The sequence below is a fragment of the Dermacentor andersoni genome, chromosome 7 (assembly GCF_023375885.2).
Source record: "Dermacentor andersoni chromosome 7, qqDerAnde1_hic_scaffold, whole genome shotgun sequence".
Classification (NCBI taxonomy): domain Eukaryota; kingdom Metazoa; phylum Arthropoda; class Arachnida; order Ixodida; family Ixodidae; genus Dermacentor; species Dermacentor andersoni.
Window position 1 is genome coordinate 106,231,619 of NC_092820.1, and position 26,062 is coordinate 106,257,680.

At 47.2% G+C, this 26,062-nt stretch overlaps 1 protein-coding gene and 1 non-coding gene across 2 annotated transcripts; one reads left to right on the forward strand and one right to left on the reverse strand.

The window, feature by feature from the left end:
* Positions 1–478: 478 nt before the first annotated feature.
* On the reverse strand, positions 479–25,014 carry LOC126534722 (NPC1-like intracellular cholesterol transporter 1). Its single transcript, XM_055072956.2, has 4 exons — positions 24,970–25,014; positions 12,238–12,348; positions 2,938–3,005; positions 479–1,230 (listed from the first exon to the last, which is right to left on the reverse strand). The coding sequence occupies exons 1-4, from the start codon at positions 25,012–25,014 to the stop codon at positions 588–590; spliced, it is 867 nt and encodes a 288-aa protein (XP_054928931.1). The 3' UTR covers positions 479–587.
* Positions 16,145–16,220, forward strand: TRNAT-AGU (transfer RNA threonine (anticodon AGU)). Its single transcript has one exon. It is a non-coding gene; the product is annotated as a tRNA-Thr (tRNA).
* Positions 25,015–26,062: the final 1,048 nt, after the last annotated feature.

Genomic DNA, 26,062 nt, shown 5'->3' on the forward strand with positions numbered 1-26,062 from the left:
TGATTGTGAGGCACGCTGTAGTGGAGGACTCCGGAAATTTTGACCACCTGGGGTACTTTAGCGTGCACCTAAATCTAATTTCGCATTTCACCTCCATCGAATTGCAGCTGCCGTGGCCGGGATTCGATCCCGCGACCTCGTGCTAAGCATCCCAACACCGTAGCCAATGAGAAACCACGGCAGGTCTTTACTGACTACAAAAAAAGAGAGAGAAAAAAAGGAAAACGAAAATAAGTCGTTGCCTCTGAGACTTGGTGACGCGTGGCAGCCACCTCAGAGGTGGGTGCGTTTCACTGAATCCGCCAGGTCTGTTGAGAGCCAAAGTCGGCCGTATGGGCCTACGGGAGTGTCTTATCGTTTAGCGTATTACTCATGCCAGCAGCGGCCAGCTTGTGCGCTCACATCGGTGACAAACTGTGCGACTTGGAACGGTCTAACGTTCAACCTTGGCTCGGACTAGGCAAAGAAATGAGTCGCATTTGAAGATTAAGTAGGAGCAGGTGCTACTCTTTCGAGTCTCGCAATTTATTTCTTAAATGAGAGTCGGTGCAGTCGCCCGCAGCGCGCACCAGCTTCCTCCGGCCCGATCAGAAGACGTCTGCTTTGAAGGGCTCCAGCGTCTTGCCGTTGACCTTAACAGGAGCCTCCGCGATTACGTAGCGGATCTTGAGCGGCGAGTAGCCTCCCTCTGAAGGTCTGGCGCCCAGAAAGTCGAGGAAGCGCTGAGGTGAGCATTTGCTGGAGCCGTACTTTCCGCACATGTAGTACAACAGTTTGATGCCGAAAATTTGGGTGCGGACGTCCTTGCAGGAAGCGTACACTACCTCGGCGAAATTTCTTTCCACGGCGTAGACAATATCTGTGGCCGAAGGCTCGCGTTTCCCCTTGGCGCTGTTGCCGAAGACGGCGACGAAATGGGACTGCTGCGGCGAGCAGAACGCGTGGTAGACGAGGTTCTGCAAGTTGCGGAAGCACTTGCTGTCCCTGCCAAGGCCGAGTTTGACGAGTTTACCGAACTGAGATTTGAACGACCCCGCCTGGTGAGCGTCGCAGCAGGCAGGCACCGGCTCGCCCGCAGAGTCGAGCAGCGCGGGACACGCGTTCTGGAGAAGTGTGCTTTCGATGTTGGCTGGATGGCAGACGCCTCCCGGTATCCTTGTCCTTGCCGCACTGGCCGTAGAGGACGCACTGAGCCAAGGCTGACGAACTCTACGCCATGGAACTCTGCACCTGATATTGTGTCATTACCAGGTGTTGTTTCAATGCTACTCAATCTTAAAACTAAATCCTCCGCAGTTTCAGATGACATACCCAACGTTTTTTTTTTTTTTTTTTTGAGGAGGTATGCCGAAGAATTAGCACCTTTTATAGCTATTATATTTCATGTGTCCTTGTCTTCAGCTACCCTGCCTAGAGATTGGCTCTTGGCACGTGTTGTACCTGTACTGTAGAAAGGTGACGACACACTAGAAACATGTTATCGTCCTATATCACTAACTTCATCATGTTGCAAACTACTAGAACATATCATAGCTAAGGAAATGACTAAGTTTGTAGGGGATAACAACATACTTTCTTCTTGCCAACATGGTTCTCGCAGGAGTTTTTCTACTGCAACACAATTAACAACAGTTATCCACAATTTTGCTAGTGGTCTTGATAGGACCGGTAAAATTGATGTAATATTTTTAGATTTTAGAAAGGCGTTCGATCTGGTATCACATAGCAAACTTGTTAATGAACTAGAATGAATTAACCTTCCAACCTACTTAGTAAATTGGGTGGCTGCTTATCTGACTAACCGCATGCAGTTTGTTTCAATTAATGATCACTCATACAACGAACTTCCAGTATCATCTGGAATGCCCCAGGGCAGCATACTGGGCCCTTTGCAATTCCTGTTATACATTAATGATATTACAAATGAAATTAAATCCCCGGTTCAAATTAAATTATTTGCGGTCGATTGTGTACTCTATAATTAAATTTACTGCCGGGAAGATCAATTAGTACTAAACTCTAATCTCCAAAGCATTCTTTCGTGGTGTCGTCAATGGAGCATGGAATTAAATACCAGTAAAACAGTGTACATGTCAATAACCAAAAAGAAAATTAAAACAAAACTGTCGTTTGTCTACAAACGAGGTTCCGAACTGCTTGCGGAAGTCAGCGAGTACAAATACTTGGGAATCACAATAGCCAACAAACTTAGCTGGAGTACTCACATCTCTAACATATGTAACTCTTCGTTCAGGAAACTTTGCTTTCTCAGACATAAGCTAAAACATGCACCTACTAGAACTAGGTTAACGGCTTATACATATATAATTCGACTTAAACTCGAATACGCCAGCATTGTCTGGGATCCCTAGACAAAAACTAACATCGATGCTCTTGAAATGATACAGCGTAAAGCTGTCAGGTTCATTTATTCTAAATATCGTACAAGTGACTCTCCCTCTAGTCTAATGACGCAGCATAACATTCGGACTCTACAGTTACGAAGAAAAATACAAATACTAAAATTTCTGTTTTTGGTCAAGAATAATCTCTTGTCTATAAACCCAGATCCTTATTTAAAACCACTAACAGCACGTCGAACATGGCATCATCATGCTGACTCTTTAGCACTTTATAACACCCGAACTAACCATTTCAAATATTCTTTCTTTCCAGGCACTATAACAGATTGGAACAACCTACCTTTTTCACAGTTATCTAATGCTGATTTTTTAGAACATATAGGTCTTTAACATCACTGGCATTAATGTATTGCGAATTTATACCTACATTTATCTGTATTCTTGTGCTCGGTTATCCTGTGTCTCGTTGGCTGCAGTAACGGCCTCGTAAATTGTTGTTTTTCTCTTCTTCTTCTTTGGTGCGTTTATTTTTCTTTCTTTCTTTCTTTATTCATTTATTCAAGACATTCCTTACAGAAATGCCTTGGGGGACGCGACAAAAGGCACTGGACGTGGCTGACTGGGCCTCACCACCCTTGGCAGCTGCGGTCACACGAGCACATAAATTAATAACAAAAAGTGTGACATGCTTTTCACAATTTGGTTGTGTTTCAAGTGCGTAAAAAACTTTGTCATTGTGTTGCTACGCTTCAGTGCCCTGCACTTGACGTTGCTATTTGCTAATACTTGTACGGTTCGTGCCTTTTTCTTTTCATTTTTCGGCTGTTACAACTACTACTCGTCTTTCTTGCTAGGTATGTGATCGTGTTATATGCTATTATTTGTACGCGTTGCTTGGATATATTTTTATGCATTCTTGCCCCTCCTGCTTGGGCCCTCTTTCGGGCCTGCCTTATTCTGTAAATAAAAATTAAAGAATAACCAGGTCGACGAAACAAGTGAGTGCATAAATGGGACCTAGAAATGAAATTCTGTATGCCTCACAAGCTCAAAGAGAGAGAGATGCAAATGAGAGAAAGGCAGGGAGGCTAACCAGAGTTAAAACCTCCTGTTTGCGACCCTGCACTGGGGGAAGGGAAAGGGGAAGTAAAGACGGAAAGAAGAGCATGAAAAAAAGTGGACGGAATGGGATCATTATAGTTTTTCTAACAGGTCACTGTCACGTAAAAAGGTCAGCAAAGCGTTGACCGACTTTCAGTGCCACGACAGTTCATGTCGGCATTCCAAGACTGGCTGTTCTGAAAGTGGCCTGTCGTCAAGGCGTGCCAACGCGGCCGCTAGTGACAACCGGTGCGCGCTGTATCGAGGACAGTGTCAAAGTACATGTTCTATGGTCTCCTCGCCGCCGCAGTGCCTTCAAGCCGCGCTCTCGTCCATACCGACTCGGAAGGCGAAAGATTCTTGTGTAAGCGACACCAAGCAACAGTCGGCAAAGTACAGCTGTCTAGAGTCGAGAGAGTCCAGATGGGGGTCGAAGTCGAAGGGATGGGTCCAGTCGGTGTAGACGTGTGTGCTTCAAGCTTGGTGTGTTTCATAAAGTGCTGATGGCTTTATTTGCAAGCACACGAATTTTCATTGCAGCGTCTGTTCTTGAGAATGGAATGGAGTCTTGCAAGCCCTCCTCATGTGCAGATCGTGCTGCTGCGTCGGCATGTTCATTGCCCATTATGCCACAGTGGCTTGCATTCCACTGTAACGTGATGTCGTGTCCTTGCTCGACGAGGTGGTGAAGCAGCAGTCTGACTTCTAGAACTAGTTGTTCGTGAGGTCCGCGGCGTAAGGCAGAAACTAAACGATGAAGAGCAGCCTTCGAGTCCGTGAACACGCTCCATTTCTTGGGTAGTTCTTCAGAAATTACACGAAGTGCACAACGAATAGCAGCAAGCTCCGCGGCAGTCGATGTAGTCTGGTGAGATAGTCGAATCTTTATGGTGGAAGGTTTTGCAGGAAAGATTACCGATCCTGCAGACCCATTCACCGTGGTTGAAGCGTCAGTATATAGATGATGATGCTCGTTGTATGTCTCGTACAGCAAGAGCAGTGAAAGCTGCTTGAGTGCTGGAGACGAGAGTTGGACTTTTGTTCGTATTCCTGGTACCATTAGTCGAACTTTTGCTTGAGCCAAGCACCATGGGGGAAATGGAACTCTCGCTGGAGCTGTATAACCTGATTGAAGGTATGCACGATAGAGCAGCGCTGTTTCACGAAAGGAGGCACGTGGTCGATCCTCTGGCAGTGAGGCTAGATGAGGGGCCGGGGCTCGAGTAAGGTGTCTTACGTGTGCTGTGAGCGCTTCCATAAATATATGGGTCTTGGCTGGGAGATCGTGTGCAATCGCAATCGTTTCAGCTGTTGAGGAGCACCGCGGCAATCCAAGACACAGTCTAAGTGCCTGGGCCTGGACGCTTTTGAGTGTACGGATACTACTTTTGTAGGTGTTGGTCAGCACAGGCAAGCTGTATCGCAAATACCCAAGAAAGAGCGTCCTGTATAGTTCAATCATTGCATGTGCTGAAATACCCCAGGCTTTTCGTCCAAGAAACTTGAACACATTAGAAACATCCGTCAGGCGCTTCTTTAGGTAGGCCACATGAGGACACCGCCAGAGGTCACGATCAATGATTACGCCTAAGAATCGGTGCGTCCTGACATAAGGTATGCTTTGACCGTCGATAGAGACGTCGTATGATCTCATTCGCTTCGGCTAAACACGACCAATGCGCATTTTTCTGGAGAGATCTTGAGGCCTTCTTCCTTTAAGTACGTCGATGTTGAAGTCACAGCTTTTTGAAGCCTTGCGCGTACTTGCGGCCGTGCCACACCAGCACAAGCTCAAAAGAAGCCAAACAAGCATGGTGCACCGGACTCGCCTTGGTGCCGCATTTACCAAGCGTTATAGACATCTCATAGGTTGCAGTAATGCTAACCAGAATTATGAATACTGTCAGGTGCAACAAACACTTGATCACACATCTTGCGTTTCTCGTCCAATGCGAGGCGTCCCATTGACGTTTGTTTGCCATCGAGTCCTGATTGTATCCCTAGCTTCAAGCAAACAACCGAATTTGAAAATATAAGACCTGGAACCATTATATATCTTTCCACACACCCCGGAGCACTTCGTACCTATTGTATCCTTATTGTGCTTTGTTTTATTATGACCGCATGTCTCTTCCCTTTTAATATAACTTTTTTCGTGTTTCCATATATCTATCACACTGGTTAATCCATACACCAAGGTATTTGTATTCTTTTACCCGAGGCATTTCTTGGTCCTGTGTGGATACTGTCTGTTCACAGTGTTCATTGAATACCATAAGGCGTGATTTTGTAACGCTAAATTTTGACCCTAAATTCACACCTTCATGTCGACAGGTATTAGCCAGCCGTTGAATATGAATGTCATTTTGCCTGTTAGCAAGCAACACAATGTCGTCTGCATAAAACAAACTTAGAGTTGCAGCTCTATTATCGTGCCCACCTATTTCTATGTGAAAATGAAACCGACATTGATTTATTCTAGTGTACTTTCAATCCTTACCATGTGCTTCATAAACAGCAGCGACAAGGGGCATCGTTGTCTTAGTCCTTGGGAGATATCAACTTTCTTCTCGCTCCTCAACCTTTCTCAATTAACACAGACTGTATATCTAGGTAAATCTCCCTCAAATGCTGTATGCAGTCGTTGTCTAAGCGTTCCCCTTACAAAATATCCCTCAAAATGTTGCCGTTCAGGTTGTAATACGCCTCGACAATGCAAAAAAAAAAAAAGCCACGGAGAATAGCCTCCTTTCTTCTCTGAATATTTTAATACACTGAGTAAGAAGAAATAAATTATCATCCAGACGCAAAACGATTCTGAAGCCATTCTGAACTTCTCCCAACGTGCCTCCTGCCCGTGCTAGCAGCTTTAATTATTCGCCTCCATATTAACACGTGCACTTGTTTACCGGGTGACCGCGTTTCATCGTCTATAAAATGTTATCACTCAACGCAGGACGCTTTCTGGAATTTAATCGATGGTTCCATCTGCTGTCTGTTGTCACCGAACCTTGTGTATTCTGATTGCATGTATGCGCGACGCCATTGGTGTATAACTCTCTGGAAGACACGCGACCACCAGCGATTACTCTGGAACCTTTGATGACTGATGTATAAAAGCCGATGTGCTTAACCAGCTGATCCAATTTTCGACTATCCGTGACTGTGTTCGCCGCTATCGTTGTTTGAGTATAGCCTGTTTTTGAGGGCACAGGTTCACCCAATAAAACGCTAGTTTCGTCACTCACAGTTTTGCTTTTTTCTTCACCGCCACTAATACGTGACATCTGGTACAGATGTAATGCGTTCATGTACCGAACGCCACCGCAAATCCGGGATCCAAGCCCGAACCGTGAATACAACAAGAACGTCGCAAAGGACCAGCGAGCTAGCCGCAGGCTGCAAGGACTGCCCCCGGAGTACGGACGTTAGCCTGAGACGACCAGGAAGATTGTTATGAAGTGAACGACTACAAGGGCAGCAGAAGTGTCCACCATCGTGCTTCGACAGCCGAGGTAGCGACCTACCTTTCGTTGAGCTTTGTTGGAGGATCTGAAAACCTGGCTCGAGAGTTTCTAAAAGGATCTCGGTCTTCAACAACTGGACCTCCGAGGATAAGCCGCCCTGCGTGTGCTTTTCCTTGGAAGACGCCGTGAAGACACGCTTCGAGAATGGGGAATCCACCCTTAAAGCGTGGGATCGGTTCCGCAGCAACTTCCTTAGGACCTTCACGAGCATCATCCGGAACGAAAGGACCGAAGCTCTATAGGAAGCCCAGTGCAGCTACCTAACGAGAACATTGTCATCTTTATGGAAGAAATGAGCGGTCCATTCCGCTAGGACGACCCGGTAATATCCGAGGAGAAGACAGTCTGCTCACTCAAGCGTGGTGTGAAGGGGAACTTTTCAGTGTAATGATACGAAGCCCACTGAAGACCGTGGAAGAGTTTCTCCGTGAGGCATCCAGCATTCAGAAAACAGTGGGAATGAGGAACCGACAATTCAACCGCCGCACATACTTAACTATGCCGGAGTTCAATCACTGCCCACCGACGACCTGCGTGAGGCGATCAGAGTGGTTGTGCGAGAGGAGCTTAAGAAGTTCTTCCTATGGAAAAGGAGAGGTCAAGCCGGACAACGATTCCTGGTGGGGAACAGGACGGCGGGTGAGGAGGCGTTGACGGCGGAGCTCGTCATAGCTTTGGCACAGTTCAATAACTTGGGCAACAGTAGAGGGGCTCTTTGAAATGAGCATCTGGAACGCGTCCTCGTCGATACCCTTCATGATATGCTTGATTTTATTGCCCTCAGTCATGGATGCATCAACGCGTTTACAGAGATCGATGACATCTTCGATGTAGCTGGTAAAGTTCTCACCAGGCTGCTGAGAGCGCGACTGCAGACGCTGTTCGGCACGAAGCTTTTGCACAGCAGGGCGGCCGAAGACCTCGCTGAACTTTGTCTTGAACACCGTCCAGCTTGGGACTTCGCTTTCGTGGTTCCGAAACCACAAGTGGGCAATTCCGGTGAGGTAGAAAGGGATGGTGGTCAATTTCGTGATGTCATCCCATTTGTTGTTCCGACTGACGTGTTCGTATGATGAGAGCCAGTCATCAACGTCGTGGTCGTCAGTGCCGCTAAAGATAGGAGGGTCCCGCTGGCGGAACGTGCCGGGGCATACGGTAGACTGGGGAGCAGGTGGTGGTAAGCTCGTGGCGCTTTCGGTGGTCATGATGGCAGGGAAAGTCTGACTGCGCAGTTCCAGGATTGCAGGAGACCCAGCAAACATCCACCAATTATGGCAAAGAAGTCCGACACGGCTGTGGACGACACGAAGGACGCGGACAAGAAGACGCAACAGCGTAGGCTTAGCCAGTCAAACCAGAAACAGCGTCTAGCCCGAGCCCCACTTCAGTAGCGCTGGCGATCCGGCTGTGGAGCTCGGCACGGCGCACTTCTTCCTTACATTCCCTTCATCACAGGTTCAAGTGGCTTAGATTGCCGAGGTCGTACGTGAGGAGCTCCAGCAACCACTCGTAGTCCTTCAATCGCCACAGCCTCAGCCGCAAGCGATGACGTACGCCGCCGTAGCCCGCCGTCACGTGCCCCCTCCACGCCCGTGGCAGGGCCCGGTAACGCCACAGTTCCGTCGTCCACCATTAGTACCGCCGCCAACACGCCAATTCATTGCCCCGCGCAGCATCCCAAGGAAGATTGACGTTTGGCGCGCCCCTCACAACCGTCCGCTTTTCTATCATTGCGGACAAGCCAGCCACATCTAGCGCCGATGTTCTTACCGCGAGATGGGATTGCGAGGGTTTGCCGTCAATGTACCGCGCTCGTAGCAAGGTGGACGCCCATATGACATCGCTGACTACATCGCCGCCACTCAGTGGAGCCCTCGATGACTATCCCGTTCACCGACATCAGGCCGCTATCATTGCCCGCAACGCCGACCGTACACTGGCTCAGCCCGGGGCCGGTCTGCAAGCCCATATCGTGAAAACTAAAAGCAGCAACTCATGGAGGTGCAGTTGCTGTTCGTCGATCTGACGAAGATCCTCCGCCCTCGACGAAGACGCCGAAATGACTATTTCGACGACCTATCAACGACACGACGCCATCCCGCCGAAGCCTGAATGTCAAGAATACGCCGACGAAAGACGACCTGACGACGCGACGTTCCAGCTTCAGGTCAACACGACGCAGCTGTGTTCCGACGCCAAGACCTAACTGCAACGCAAGACAAAGAACCACCGACTTTGACGCGCTTCTCGACGGCTACGCAATCACCGCCTCAGTGGACACAGGAGTCGACTACTCCGTCGTGAGTGGACCCATCGCCGCCCAGTTGAAGAAAGCGAAGACTAGATAGGAAGGCTCTCAAATTCGGACCACTGGAGGACACCTAATAACGCCGACTGGAATGAGCACGGCAAGAATTACCGCTTATGCCCGGACTTACCCTGCCACCTTCGTTGTCCTCCAACAGTATTGACGAGCCCTCATTAACGACATGGACTTCCCTAACCAACAAGGCGCTGTCATCGACCTGAAGTCGAAGTTGACAGCGCTGTCGGAAGATCAAGCGATACCGCCGGAGAGCTCTCGTAGTCACCACGCCTTCAGTGTGCTCAAAGATGAAGTAAGCATCCCGCCTCACTCCAGCATTGTTATTCCCGTCGGCACTGAAACACCAGCAGACGTAGAATGCATCATCGAGAATGATCAACGTCTACTGCTCCATCGTGAAATTTGCGTCGCAAGAGGGATCGCTCTACCGCATGGAGGAAAAGCAAGAGTGACACTGACCAACTTCGTCCAGGAGTTCAAGCATGTCAACAAGCCCAGGACGATCGCATACATCGAGGAAATTGTAGAAAGCAGCAATGCATTTGTCCTGTCGGGTTCTGCCGCATCTACACCGACGACCACAGTTTCCGAACCAGACTTCGACTTCAATCCAAGTCTCCCTATGAGCAAGCAGCAACAGCTCCGAAATCTTCCCCGATGACACGAAGACTCCTTATCCACGTCATCGAGGAGTCGACGAACACCAGTTGCAGAGCATCGCATAATAACCGAAGAGTGGACTCTACCATTCCGCCAGAGCCCTTACCGAGGTTTCAGGTGAGAACGTGAAGCTCTAAGGCAACAAGTCGACTAAATGCTGCACGACAATATCATCCAGCCATCGAAAAGCTCATGGGCATTTCCTGTAGTCTTGGTGAAGATATAAAATGGAGCTCTACGTTTCTGCGTCGATTATCGCTGACTGAACGAGATCACAAAGAAGGACCTATATGTATACGTAAGGACGTATACCCCCTCCAACGGATAGACGACCGATTGGATCGGCTCTGCAATGCTAAATACTTATTGTCAATGGATCTCAAGATTGGCTACTGGCAAAAGGAAGTCCACGAGAGGGATCGCGAAAAGACCGCCTTCATCACACCAGACGGCCTCTATGAGCTCCAGGTCATGCCACTGGGACTGTGCTCGGCGCCTGCAACGTTTCAGCTCGTCATGGACACGGTGTTAGCACGATGGAAGTGGCAGACCTGTCTTGTTTACGTTGATGACGTCATCCTCTTCGCGGGAAATTTCGACGATCACCTTAGGTGGCTTGCGACAGTATTAGAGGCCATCAAGTCATCTGGGCTCACTCTGAAGCCGGTAAAGTGCCGCTTCGCTTACGAAGAGCTTCTGTTCCTAAGCCACGACATCAGAAAACCCGGAGTCCTCTCCGACCCGCAGAAGACAGCTGCCATCGCAAAGTTCCCGCAGCCCATCGACAAAAAGGCTGCGCGTAGATACTACAGGCGCTTTGTCAAGGACTTTTACGCATCGCTGAGCCGCTGACACATCTAACAAATGTGATGTCGAGTTCAAGTGGGAAACGTCGCAGGCCGACGCATTTCAAGAACTCAAACGACGCATGCAGTCGTCGCCGGTACTTGCGCACTTCGACGAGGACGCCGATACCGAAATCCACACTGACGCCACTAGCCTAGGCCTCCGTGCCGTCCTAGTCCAGATGAAAGACGGAATTGAATGGGTGCTAGCCTACGCTGGCCAGTCGCTGTCAATAGTGGAAGGCAATGTTTCTACAACCGTAAAGGAATGCCTCGTCATCATCTGGTCTACAGAAAACTCCGCCCTTACCTATATGGCAGGCCGTTCAAAGTCGTCAGCGACCATCACGCACTGTGTTGGCTGACGAAATTAAAGGACAGTTCGGGACGCCTGGCGCAGTCAAGCCTTCGACAGCAAGAATATATGACAGCATTGTAATCTACAAGTCCGGATGAAAGCACTGTGGTGCTGACTGCGTGTCTCGCGCTTCCGTGGGCCCGCCGCCCCAAGATGACCAAGACGAGGACGCCTTTTTAGCTGCAATAAGTGCAGACGAGTCTGCCGTGCAACAGCGAGTGCACCCGTAGCTCAGAAGTCTTGCTGAGTACTTGCAGGATAAAACCGACGTTGTCCTGAGAGTACTTAGGCGCTGTTTGTCTTCGTTTTTCTTCCGAAACGACGTCCTGGTGAAAAAACAACTTTTCGCCAGCCCACGCAAACTGCTTTCTTTTTGCGACAGCAGCAGTGCGGTCAAAAGTGCTGCGCGTCCTGCACGATAAGACAGCCGGGCACGTCGGGTTTGCCGTACGCTCGCAAGAATACAAGAGAAGTACTATTGGGCGCCCCTGACCGCCGATGTTGCGCGTTAGGTCAAGATATGTCGAGACTGCCAGAGATGCAAGACACCACCCACATGGCCGGATGGATTATTACAGCCAAACGAGCCTCCTTGCCGACCGTTTCAGCAGATCGGGATAGATTTCTTAGGGCCCTTTCCAACGTGAACATCTGGAAACAAGTGGATCGTTGCGGCTACCGACTACCTTACCCGCTACGCCGAAACGAAAGCTCAGCCTAAAGGTAGTGCGGCCGAAGTCACTAAATTCTTCGTCGAGAACATCCTGCTGCGACGTGGTACACCAAAAATACTGATTACCGACAGAGACATGGCCTTCACTGCAGAGCTCACCGAAACCATTTTGCAATACAGCCAGACGCCACAGAAGGACAACTGCCTACCATCCGCAGACGAATGGGCTTACGGAGTGACTGAATAAGACCCTCGCCGACACGCCTGCAATGTACGGCGTCGTCGAACACAAGACATGGGATGCCATCCTGCCGTACGTAACCTTCGCTTACAACACAGCGGTGCAAGAAATCAACGAAAATCACACCTTTAAAGCTGGCTTACCGCAGGAACCCTACGACGACTCTCAACGCCATGCTGCCGCACGTCATCGACGAAGAAAATCTCGACGTCGCGGCCTTTCTCCAGCGCGCCGAAGTCAGACAGCACGTCCGCCTGCGCATAAAGAACGAGCAGAGGACCGGCAGCCGACACGACAATATTCGACGACGATAAGTGGAACACGACCCTGGCGACCGTGCTTGGGTTTGGACCCCGATACGCCAACGAGGATTTAGCGAGAAGCTTTTACGGCGCTATTTCGGACCCTACAAGATCATCCAACGCATTGGCGCACTGGACTATGAGGTCGTGTCAGACGGCATTTCACAATCACAGAGCCGCCACTCGCGACCTGAAATAGTCCATGTTGTGCGACTTACGCCGTTCTACCAGCGCTAACGAACTTTGGGACATTGCAGAGCTGAACTTTGACTTTCTTTCGACTTTGTTACTTTAGAATTTGTTTCTGTGTTGCTCGGTTACTTTTTCTTTAATAAGTGTGCCTTTGTTTTTCGCTCTCCTTTTATGTAGCATCGCGACGATGCTTTTTAAAAGGGGAGTATCGACACATGCACTTGTTTATCGTGTGACCACGTTTCATCGTCTAACGAATGTTATCGCTCACTGCAAGACGCGCCTGCATGTATCGGAAGTCTCTGGAATGTCATCGATTTTTCTACTGCATTTAACAGAGCTTCCTTACTTTTTGGTCCTAGTTCATTAATCAGCCTAACGGGAACTTTGCCTAACCCTGTGGCCGCGCATTTAGGAATTTTCGCTTAGGGTTTCTGCCAGTTGAAATTTTTCGGCATCAGCTCATTTGCCGTCTGGTTCTCGTTCACGCTATTGTTCTTTCTCGATAACCACCTCCGCATTGCCTTGACAGGACAAAAATCCCTAATTCGTCAGGTCAGGCAGGCGGCAGAGGCTAGTGGGGCCTTGGACTGGGGGGCTCCAACCACCCCTCCTTAATATCTCTTCCTGTCAAATGAATGGATGGATGGATGCAAAACTTTAATAAGGTCCTGAGGTACGCGACTCAGCGCGCTGCGGGCCGCTCCCACGTTGGGACAGTCAGGCCTTGCCCGACCGCCGCATCGTGGGCCCTCTGGACAGCCCATAGTTGCGCCCCGGCATCGGGGCTCTTGATAGCGGAGAGCCACTTGTCTTCATTGATTTGTTCTGTGCCTCGTAACGAGGGGCAACGCCAGAGCATATGGTCTAGGCTAGCGATGTCATTGCAGTGCCTGCAAGAACTAGTGGCATAGGTGTCGGGATAAATTTTGTGGAATAAAGCCGGGTTGGGATATGAGCCTGTTTGCAATAATCTGAGGGTCAATGCCTGCGCTCTGTTTAACTTCTTGCGTGGAAGGGGAAAGTCTCTCCTGTCGAGATAAAAGTGCTGCGCAATTTCGTTGTATGTGGTCGGTTGATCTCTGTTCTCTACCACTGCGGGCCGGCGTTGGAGTTCTCCATGGTCGCGGAAAGCGAGACCTCGCGCCTTGGAGTGGGCCAGCTCGTTGAGGTTTGTGGGGCCTCCCATGATGGATCCCATGTGAGCGGGGAACCACGTGAGAGTGTGGGTGGCGATGCTTTTGCCGTCGAGGATGCGACAGGCTTCCTTACAATAAAGTGTATATATTGTAAAGAAGATAACCAAGGTGCGCGCAGAGTCAGCAGCATCGGCAGCATCAAGCGCGCGACAGAGGCTCGAACTCGGGAACTGCTCGGTGCATGCTAGAACCGGCGGTCGCTACGAACCCCAATAAATCTCCTTTATAATATATATATATATATATATATATATATATATATATATATATATATATATATATATATATATATATATATATATATATACATATCGATGGTTCGATCCGCTGTCTGTTGTCACCGAACTTTGCGTAATCTGATTGCATGTATGCGTATGCGCGACGCGAATGGTGTAGAACTTTCTGGAAGACACGCGGGCACCTGCGATTACTCTGGAACCTCCGTTGAACTGATGTGTAACGCCGACGCCCTTGACCCGCTGTTCAGATTTTCGACGATCGCCGACTGTGTTCGCCGCTATCGTTGTGCTTTGAGTGTAACCTGTTTTTTGAGGGCACAGGTTCGCCCTATAATACGCTAGTTTCGTCATTCAAAGTTTTGCTGCTTTCTTCACCATGACAATGACTACTACGTGACAATATTACCGATGTAATGGTCACTGGTCTATATGAGCCCATTTTACTTTTCCCCCTTATATCTATACATTAAATTAATTATACTTTGTCGCCAACTGTGTGGTATTCGCCTGACTTCTAAACATTTTTCTACTGCTTTTAACAGAGCTTCCTTACTTCTTGATCTTAGTTCATAATAAACCTAATGGGAACTTCGCCTAACTCTTTGGCTGTGGACTTAGGAATTTTCACTTCGGGTTTCTGCCCGTTGAAATTTTTCAGCACCAGCTCATTTTCCATCTGGTTCTTGTTCACGCTGTTGTTCTTTCTCGATAACTACCTCCGCATTTCCTTGAAATGAATAGGATGTTCTTTTTCGAACGTAATTTAATGCCGCGTCCCCTTCGAGTTTGTTTCCATCTTCGTCTGGGATGTGTTGTATTGTTCCAGACTTGCTGCCTAACGAGTTAATGCGGTGCCTAAATATTCCAGGGGCGGCCTTCTTTTTCTCACATATTTTTCACAACCAACATTCAGTTTCACCTTCAATGTTTGCTTGAACAAGCAGTTCAACCATGGATTTCAACGCTCTATATCATTCATTTTTTCTGTATACTTCATCCCGTGGTAACTGCGTTTTCTTTGCCCTCGTGGTGCTTTCTGTCGCGCATCGATTACTTCCAGTGTCTCCCTGTTTCACCAGCTTTTAAGTTTCATTTCAACAACAGTGTTGCTTCTCTTTCCTTATTGATGCGAAAATTCAAATGGCCCATTGAGCGATAAAGCCGGCCTCTTTCGTATGGGGCAGCGAAGCAGCACCTAAATTTTGATTGGCTGCGACGCGACGTCACGTGAGTGCCTTGGCGGAGCAGAGCGGGCGAAAGGGAACAGCTGCTGCCGCGCCAGGTCTTGCATGAAGGGAGAGGGCATTGCCGCGACGCCGCGTCGCCCTCACTGTTGCTCTCGGAGGGTTAGTCCTAGCAGATAAACATAAATGCCCCAGAAAGTGCATGGGAAAACGGCGCCGAGGTAGGGTGGCTAGCCGAGGTAGCTGAATTGGCAAGAGCATCGCGCGCATGAAGCGACGACGTGGGTTTGGGCCCCACCTGCGGCCAGTGGTTTTCTTTTTTTCATCCATTTTCATTTCGAATAATTTATCATTTATTTACTTAAATTATTAACTACAAGTAACATCCCCCGTGCTTCCTTCCCGTTTTTGTCCTCTTCTTATGATATGAGTAATAAACTTCGGGCGCCTCTTTTTCGTTTCTTCTTGTTCACTGCATAGCGAGGGTCTGAAATCCGGCAGCATTGATGCCTTCAGGCAGGACACGTGGCTTTATAGACCCCTTGCTTACACCCAAAAGGTTTGGAAAGCTTGGATGCGCTTTGTAGACAGTCACAAGGAAGAAGACGGGGCAGTTGCACCTGCCCCGTTTTCTTTCTTGTGACTGTCTACAAAGCGCATCCAATCTTTCCAAATACAATGAACCAACTTGCCCAACAACGCACGCTGCTAAACCCAAAAAGTTGGCGTATGCATGATGCCTGCGGCAGAAAGGGTGTTCCCCATCCGTAACAAAGGCTTGTGAGTGGCGATACTGGCTAGCACTCCCAGGGATAGTACTAGTAGAGTGAAACTGCCAATTAATTGTTTTCATTGAATACCTGAACACCAGATTTTTTAAACACTAAATTTCAGACAAAACATAAACACCCCAGAAATTGGATGGCAAAGCGGCGCCGCGGTAGCTCAGTTGGTAAGAGCATCGCATGAGTAATGCGAAGACGTGGGTTCGTGCCCCACCTGCGCAAGTTTTTTTTTCATTCATTCTCATTTAGATTAGCTTATGATTTCTTAAATTCAATTAAATAATGCAAGTAATTTCCTCATTACTGTTTTGGTGTCATTGTTTGTTGGCTTCTTATGGTATGGCTAATAAACATCGGGCCCCTCTGTTTGCTTTCTTCTCGTGCATATATATATATATATATATATATATATATATATATATATATATATATATATATATATATACGTGAGTATGGGTGAGTGGGTGGGTGGGTGTGCGCAACTGACAGGGATCTGCTCCGTACAACCACTACTTGCATCTTGCTTCGCAATGAGACAGGACATGTGCGGAGTGAGTTCCGGAACAACACTTTACGATGTGGTGCGCGTGTATTAAAGCATGGATCCGTGACCTTAAAGAGGTGCAACGTAATGCTAACGCATTTATCTTGCACTTACCGCTAAATCGCCACAGTTCCTTTTACTACACCGCAGCGTTTCAGTGAATGCTATTGCCGTGTAGTAAGTAAACAGTTTCCAGGGCTTGTAGTACCGCTCAAGTCTCCTATCGCCATGCGATTTTCCGCATGGCATCCAGGGAAAGCGAGAATTCGAAACTGTGTGTTCAACGGGTACCTTATGCAAATATTCCAACCTTCCCCTTATTTGATGATCTTCCGTAGCGGGAACGTGCCACGCTTCTGGAACATGATCATGATTACGAACTAATAGTTTGGTCTGTCACCACCTATCACTTTTAAATGTAAATGTCCAGACCTGTCTAACTAAATGCACGCTATTCGTTTGGTCGCACATTGGTCTTTTTTAAATATTTTCTCTTTTTGTTGTTTTCATTTCTCTATTAATAGCTATGTGCTTCCTACAACCACGCAATTCTTGGCTCGTCCCTGTTGGTGCTTGCCCTGTTTAAAGCTCATCATCGTCGTCATTATTGACATCCTAAATGGTGGCCGCGTTCCCCGGCTCCACCGTCAACCTTGTCCCGGTTTCACCCTAAGCTACGCCAGTGTCACCGCCGACCCCGGCCACACAGTGCCATGTCCACTTTAAATGTCCCTGGTTCTACCGGTTTCACGCCGCCTCATGCAGTAAGCATTACGCAGCACACGCCAACAGTCCTTTCTCAGACGCGGCGTTTTGGTCGGGTCATTTTATTCAACCAGTTAGTCGTACTTCGAACGTGTCACAGCGACACAATCTGGCAACAAAGCGGTTGATTTTTTTAAAGATTGCGAATTGTAACATGAAAATCGGAGTTGGTCGTGGGTCAAAATATTGTCTGGAAAGCATACTTACTACGAGTTTTAGAATATGTCCTGCCGAATGACCAGTGCTGACAGATTTTGTGCCTGTTTACCCATTACCAAAGAAAAAAATGCGCGATAGAAAACATTTTCGAACAGAAAATAAGGTGCACTATTTCAGGCGTGAGCATTTTTTGACGAGCTCTCAGCCCTGTCACGCAAAAAATGTAACACATCGTAATGCACAAAAGTGCATAATTTGCAAAGTTAAGACATTTCATCGTTATGATAGTGTAAATGTATATTATTGGTAGCTGTTAAGTGATAAGGAAAATTTTAAAGCAATAAATATAAAATAAAAAAGAGAATGCCCTTAGAGATACAGAGGTCTCCTTAGAACATGCATGGATAACCTTATACTAGGGGCAGGCCAACTTAAATTTGGAGGTGTGCCAAGTTGAAATTTCTCGGTGGGCTAACTTAAAATATGGGGGTGGGTCAACTCGAAATTTGAGCTTGGGACGACTTGAAATTTGAGGATAGGCTAACTTGAAATTTGCAAGTGGGCCAACTTGCTATTTGTACGAGCGCCAACATAAATTAGGGAATAGGCCAACTTAAAATTTGGGGGTGGGTCAAATTCCAATTTGGACATGGGTCAGCTGAATTTTGGGGACAGGCTAAGTTCAAACCTGGAGGCGGGCCAAGTGAAATGTGGGGGTAGACCTGCCTAAATTTGGAGGTGGGCCAATTTGAAATTTGAGGGTAGCCCAACTTAAATTTGGGGTTGACCAGCCTGAAATTCGCACGCGGGGCAGCATGAAGTTTCGGGGTAGGTCAACTTAAATTTGGAGGCTGGCCAACTTGAAGTCGTGGGATTAGGCCAAGTTAAATTTCGGGGTGTTCCAACTTGAAATTTGTTGGAGGGCCAACTTAAATTTGGGGATGGGCCAAGGTGAAATCGGAGGCTATGCCAACTTGAAATTTGAACTTGGGCCAACCTACAACTTGCATGTGAGCTTAAATTTAAGGGTGCGTCGTCTTGAAGTTTGGGGGCGGGCGGTGGAGCAATTGAAATTTGTGGGTGGGCCAAGTTCAATTTCATGATTGGCCTATGAACTTTAAGGGTTGGCGCAACTGCAATGTGAGGTTCAACCAAATTGAAATTTCAGGGTGGACCTACTTAAATTTGCGGGTGGGCCAACTTGAAAGTGGGGTGTGGTCCAACTTCAGATTTTCGGGTGCCCCAACGCCCAACTGAATGCTGCTTGGCGTCCTTGCACTTATGAACACCTCGCGGGCAAGCGAGTGTGTTGAGACGCTTGGCCCGTTTTCACTGGACCTTACCGCAGTCCGAACGCAGGCGAGAGCTTGCGTGGACAAGGAACGCGCGCATAACACGGGCGGCTTGCGAGTTCGACAGCGAGGGGGGCACGGCATTGCGGCGACGCATTCTCCCCGCGCGCAGCGCTACTGCGGCAGCTGGTGTTCCCTTTCGACCGCTCTTCTCCGTCGAGGCGCGCTCGGGCCCGACGTTCCGGCTATTGATACGACTGTATTGAAGAGGCTGGATGCAGCGAGAAAATCTGACCATACTATGGTAAAGCCTAAGAATTCTTTGCCACAGGAAAGGCCACGCGCAGGCGCGCATCAGGTAGGAAAAGCAAGTGAGCAAAACTGAGCAAAACCGAAGTCACAGCCGAACCAAGCAATGCTTACGCATTAGTAGACTCAGAATTTCTGTAGCTTTTTTAAGTACACGTTCTACTTTCCGATAAGACAAGATATTTTTACAGTAATAAAAAAATACCCGCGCTTTTCAACATGAACCCCCGTTCGATGTATTACATAATAAGCGGGATACAGGGTTGAGTATGTACAACGTAATTCACAACAATTAATAAAACACTGTGGTGCACAAAACAAGAAGTACTTGTTACACATAGTTTTCTGCACTGTGATCACGAACATATGGTGAGAATGAAAATGGTCATGTGATGGTGATTTCTGGAAAAAGGCTTGATATGTTCAAACATTCATTGAAATCCACCACATTATAGTCGGTTTGAGGGCGCCGCTGAAGAGTTTTGTGTTAGAAGCCGCTCTCAGCTACCACTTCTATTGTAGTTCACAAGAAAAATAACGCCGTGTCATGTCGTGACGCATGACCCATGACATGATGAAGATCACGCCTAATATCGAAGTGCATGGTCATGGCCAACAAATCTGGAGGAGACTTAAGCTTTGTCTTTAAGAGTGGAACGCCATAGCATTCAAAGATCCCTGACTGTTTCTCACGCTTCCAGGCAACTGCTCCTTATGTAACCGTAATGTTTACCTGAAAACGCTGGGGGCGAACTCTATACACGATGACGAACTTTCTGGTAGAAACGCCGCCTCCAGCGCGGGCCGGTGTTCTGTTATATTTTCGCACTTTTAATATTTCAGCCTGAGAAAAATTTAAGACAAAAGGTGTGGGGTGTCGGTGTTTTGTTTCCTGACATTTGTTTGTGGGCTGTAATTCTCAAAATTTTCAGGAATAACTTTATGAAGAATGTAAAACATGGTATGAGCAAATTTTGTGATAGAAGAACTTCAGCGCATTACAGAATATACACGGCCATTTTCGCTGAGATGATGCTCGGCGCCGGACGCCGACACCGTATTTTTCGTGACACGGAGTCATTAATGCCATCGCGTTAATAGAAGTGACAGTGTACCTCATTCAGCCGTGTCTAAAGCTCAAAATAGAAAGCAAAAGAGACCGAAAATTTGACAAAAGCAAAGATAAGAATAAAGTTCATGTGATGCCTTGTATTTATAAAGTGTCGCACAATACCAACAAAGTTGCTGGGCGGCATGGTGTAGAAATAATGTTTTCCGCCCGTGGTAAGCTGTCAGGAGTGTTCATGCGCATTGAACATGGGGAAACGAAGAAAGAGGCCTGCAAAACCAAGAATGTGAACAGATACGCTAAGGCCTCGACTTATATTCTCCACAAAATCCCGTTGACGCGTGGTAAGGTCTGTATCGGCCAGACCGGCCGATGCATCAATGACCAGATGCGCGGGCATTGTGCGTAGACCAGCTGTCATGGACCTGGTCACCTGGCTTTTCACTGCCGTCAGTGCGGCTGTGCACCATTTTTTGAAAATGTAACGATACTTGGCAGAAGCAGCACGAAAACTGAAACAGAAATACTTGACGCGTTTCATATCTGCGAACAAGATGAAGGAAAATGCATCAGTTTTCCGTCTATCTCTCTGAGCGATAAAGAGATAGCTTGCTTCAAAGACTGAGCTTTAAACTAAGGAAGTAGAAGAAGATAGGGCAAATTGTGTGTCTATCAATTTCAAGAATTTTTTAGATATATCTAAGAGCATTGCGCGTGCGTCAGAGGCTTGTTGTTCAATGGCTGGCACGAAATTGGCAAAGAAAGTCTCAAAAACCAACAAGTCGTGCTAAGTGGCCGTGAAGCCTTGTTACTAGCTTCGGATTCACTGTGTGGGATTACTTACGTAAGTCGGCTGTTATAAGGTCCCGCATACTCATTCCTTAAATTTACAGTTCGTGTATTATTAGGCGTTTGCCCTCTTTTCTGTGCGTATAAAGAAATTTAAAAAAAAGTACACAATAACGAGCGGCGCTCACGTCCCTCAATGCATGGCGGCCTGCATCCATGAGTGCTGTTGTACGCGTGCGAAATTCTGAGCACACGTGCGACTTAGAATCCTCAGTTTGAACTCGCTCATGTCTTCGAGAGACGACGTGCTTGTGGAAGTCAAAAGCGTCGCGTGGCTCCGGCAACACGCTGAACTGCGTTAACGTGTGAAAGCGCCGTTCCTCCGCTTTCGAGAACCTCACTTGGCGTGGCTAAAAATACGCCCTTGACTGGTTAACCACCAAACCTCTATAAACAGGCAACCACGAAAGCACGTAGCTATTATTGTCGAAATAATTCAGCGCTTCGGGAAGCGTCAGTAGCAGAAGCATCGGCTTCATATACAGAATAATATTTTCCCGCAGCTACGGCCGCACTTGCCGTTTGCTCTCCACCAATGCCGGCGTGTATTCGCTGTCGCGCTCCCCTGTCAGCGTTTTCAGCATGCTTCCAGTGAACGACTACATCGTCACAGCAAATCGAGAAATTCTTATTAAAAATGTTCCACGGCGTATGCCGCGTTACCACTACGTGATCGGACACTCGGACCGGTAAGCTTCCCATTGCACTAAACGAATGCGTGACACAAAGATAAGTTTTCAGTCCCTTTAAAAATTTTTTTTTCGTGAAGAATATTCAACTTGGAAATTTTATAGGCGCTCCGGATGAGAAGAGTCCGCATTCTGAGGGCGCGCTAAGAAGTGTGACATCAAACAATTGCGCAATTAATTCTAGGGACTTTTGCAGACAGGGCACCACTGCTTACCACACTGTCGTGTCCACGGTAAACAGCATAATGCGCACAAAACGCGGCGTTTGCGGCTATGCACGTGGCTAATATACGGCCTTCCTAAAGAAGCCTGACGTCTTTATTGAAGGCTGTCGGTATGCAAATTGCGTGAACAGTCAAAGCTAATTGAAATGAAGCGTCAAGTGAAGACGCCTGAAGGATAACAATCATTGATACACTCTGCCGTGAAATTGCCTTGTACAATCGGTTCTCCTCACAGATCAAGGATCCTGTCCGGGTGCTCATCACCGGTGCAGCAGGTCAGATCGCCTACTCACTGGCGCCCCTCATCGCCAAGGGCTACGTGTTTGGTGAGAAGCAGGCGAGTTGGATTCCGTTACATCTGACAGCATTGTCTAGCATTATTCAGCACTAAAGAACTTCGGGAAGAACCTACCATAACAACGTTTAAAGGCGGGCCAGTTGGTTGACCACGAATCAAGCATCGTGAGAAAGAAATGAAGCAAACTGTAACAATCTGGACTTTCACTGAAAAAGATAACACTTCCGGCAGAACCTAACTCTGGATGAATGTCCGCGTTAATGCGGTGAGTATTGAAGCAAGTAGCCACACTCCGCATTTCCGTCGCCGAAACGCGTCATGTATGCGGTGGGTATGCAGCCGGACTCCTAACTCCTGCATCCCTCTTGGCACGCTGCGCCATTAGGCGTCGCCACCGCGAATGGTCGTTCCCAGTATGTTGTTATTAATAATGCTACGTCTAATTCTGAGCTAATAAAATTTGGGGTTCCTCAGGGGTCAATCCTAGGACCTACTCTGTTTCTTTTATACATCAATGACATGGTATCTATCCCACAAACCCCTTCTATTATCCTTTACGCTGACGACACAAGTGTATTTTTTTCTGGTGAAAATCTAGGTTCCTTAATTCCGCGTGTAAACTTATGGCTTAAGAATCTATCTGACTGGCTTGTTACAAATGAACTCTCATTAAATGTTGACAAAACTAAGTACATTGTTTTTACCCCTGTTAACAGACCTGTTTATATTAATAATGATGTGGCATTCGAGTCGCAACCGCTAAAGAAGGTAGCCCAAATTAAATTTTTAGGTGTTCAGTTTCATGAAAACCTTCGTTGGTCTTGCCATATTCACTATATTAAGCGTAATATTGCACACTGTATTGGTATGCTTAATAAGTTTCGCTTATTGTTGCCTCGTCATATACGACGTCAACTGTATTTTAATACCGTTCATTCGCGACTGCATTACTGCCTGCTTGTCTGGGGCACTACTACTAGGTCTAACATGGAAAGCCTCCATCGATTACAGACAAAAAGTGTGTGCTTTATTGAAAATTTACCACAACGTGTATCAACATCTGTATATTTTTCGCAGAATCGCATCCTGGACATTGAATCACTATACAAACTGCGACTATCAGAGCTTGCATATTCAGATTTCAAAATTGATCCACAACTCTTCTCTTTGAGGTATACCAAACATGAATCCCACTACGAGTTTAGGAGAACCAAGTTCATCAAGTTTAAATGCAGGACGAATTACGGGACACAACTGTTAAATTGGCAAATTCCTAATCTGTTAAACCTTTATCCTGCTCTGATAGACTTCATGGAAAACTGTTCCTCTTTGCCTGCTTTCCGAAACCAGGCAAAGAGATTTTTCTTAAATTGTGTCTAAACCAGTTAGAAATTTGTTTCCTTTGTTCTTTTTTGTCAAGTGAACATATTTGTCATGTGAACATTTTTTTTTTATTGCCGTATAGGAGATCCAGTTAGGATGCCTTGCTTTGTTTTTTCTTTTCTTGGTCAAGTGAACATGTTTGTAGGTATTATACATAATTAATTAGATTGATTTGAATGTACAGTGTATGTATATTGCTGTATGTGAATTGTTATAATCTTCCTGTAAAAAAAAAATTCCTGTAAGAAATTGTACTTCGCAACTTACCATGTCGAAACTGTGCCTGCGTGAATTCAGGGTGTCTAGGGCCTAGTCAGGTGACCACGTGTGTTACCTTTAGCCCTCTTCACCCGGACAACTGTATATTGTCTAAATTTCAATAAAGTCAAAGTCGAAGTCCGCGCATGGCACGCGTCTGAATATCAAATCACATGATGTCAATTTGAAATTCGACTCCATTTCAGCACCAGATACATTCTAAACATTTTTGTCTATGAAGAGCAGCACATATCTAGTGAATCAAGTTGGCGTGAAGGACGTTTTATTTTATTTTTTCAAGAGCGAGAGATACCCAGAGTTGGCCCAACAGGTTTTTGAGCATGGTTCCCTTAGCACAGCCGATCGATGTTCCACCTGTTCCACCATGAACTGCCCAGTGATCCAAGTTGGTGGGATATAGATATAAGTTATAGATATAGAAACAAACATCGCGAATAGTTCTTCTTCTTCTTTAGTATAACAGAATATATACAATTCAAATCTTTCGTCAGCCCGCCAAAGCAATGATTCTTTTGAGCGGGACTGGGCAGTGCTATGGCCTGAATGACACAGTTTTGTGCTTTAAGTGTGTTCGTGAAACTTTCAAAGAATGGTAATCGCATTAAAATTGGCTGAGGCCCAGCGCCTTTCCTTTCTTTTTCGGATGTTTGCCTTAAACCTGCTTAACACATAAATTATTAACGTATAAGGAAGAAATTAAACAGTAAGGGCGCTGGACTAACAACGACTGTAAGTCCAGGGGCATTCCGGTCTTACTGATGTTTTTCCCTTAAACCATTTACCATTGGAAATCAAGGTGTCTTGCACAAATAGATGATGAGCCTGCAGAATATTTTCTCTGGTGCTTGCAGCATCACCGGGGCACCGCCGGGCTGAAACATCACGTTCCAGCTCGGCTGTGGCTGAGGCTCAAAGTACAACAGCGAAACAATCCATATTTGTGGTTAGAGTCAGTAATACCACAATCATTATAATATTTATAATAATAATTATTATTATTATCTAAATTCACTGCCACTGCACGACGAAGGCCTTTTCCAGCGCTGTCCAATTATCCCTGTCTTGTGCGAGCTGACAGCATCTTATGCCTGTACATTTTCTCATTTCATCACACCATCTCTGCCATCCACGACAGCACTTCCCATCCCTTGGCACCCATTCTGTCAATCTAAAAGACCATTGGTTATCTACCATACTCAGCACATATGTATGTCCCAACTTCATTTCTTTCCTCCTAAAGTCAACTAGAATATCGAATACCGCCGTTTGCACTCTAATTTACACCGCAGTCTTCCTGCCTCTTCACGTGACGCTTAACATGTTTCTTTCCATCAATCGTTGCGCGGTCCTTAAATTCTTCAGTAGTTCCTTTGTTAACCTCCAAGTTTCTTCCCCATATGTTAAAACCTGTAGGATGCAACAATTGTATACTTTTTTTGAAGAACGCCAGAAAGCTGGCAATCATGACTTCATAATGCCTGCCGTATGCGCCCCAAATCATATTTATAGATTTATTTCTCGTGATCAGGGTTTTCTATGACTAAGGGGTCTAGATTAACGCACTATTACAAGTACCTTGGGAGCTGACTGCCAATCACGATTTCTCGTTCTCGACAGCATGGATTTTGCAAGGCGTTCTCGTGCGAAAGCCACGGCCACCGTTCTTCACGAGATGCACGCTAATATCGATCGTAACATGCAGGCGGACGCAATATTTATTTTTTTTATTTTGCGAAGGCATTTGGTAAAATTCTACGCCAACGAGTCATACTTGTGGGGACCCCTTTGGAACCCCTGTCTCCTGTTCACGCGCGACTTGGGCCATTCGCCCGCGCGATCGCTGGGGACACGCAGTTCCAGGCCTTATTTTGGATACCGTACTTTCCCCGCGGCCGCTGCCGCCGGCGCGACTCGGAGACTGCTGCTTGCGCGCGCGGCTCACGTTACGCCGTGCGCCGCGCGTAAGAACAGTGCCTGAGGAGCGGGCCCCTCTCGCCCTCTCTTCGGCTTCTCTCTCCTTCAGCATCGGAGGTGCGTGGGCGCTTTCGCCCGGAGAGATTGACTTTCGGTGCTCTTGGCTGTCGGACGATGCTCAGAGGGGCGCGGACCCACTCGGTCCCGCGCCCCTCTGAGCAAGGCGTCCCCCTTCTGTGTAGCGAACCTGCTCGGAAGAGCCAGAGTGGCGGAGCAGACTTCCCGGGAGCTTT

Bases quoted from the DNA above. Each gene is read 5' to 3' on its own strand.
- LOC126534722 (XM_055072956.2), bottom strand. From the start codon at position 25,014: ATGGGTGCCAAGGGATGGGAAGTGCTGTCGTGGATGGCAGAGATG. The intron at 3,006-12,237 runs GTAAGCCAGCTT...GTGTGACCGCAG, and splicing joins GTCGTCGTAGGGTTCCTGCG to CTGCCAAGGGTGGTGAGGCC. The intron at 1,231-2,937 runs GTAAGGAATGTC...ACACAATATCAG, and splicing joins GCGTCCCCCAAGGCATTTCT to GTGCAGAGTTCCATGGCGTA.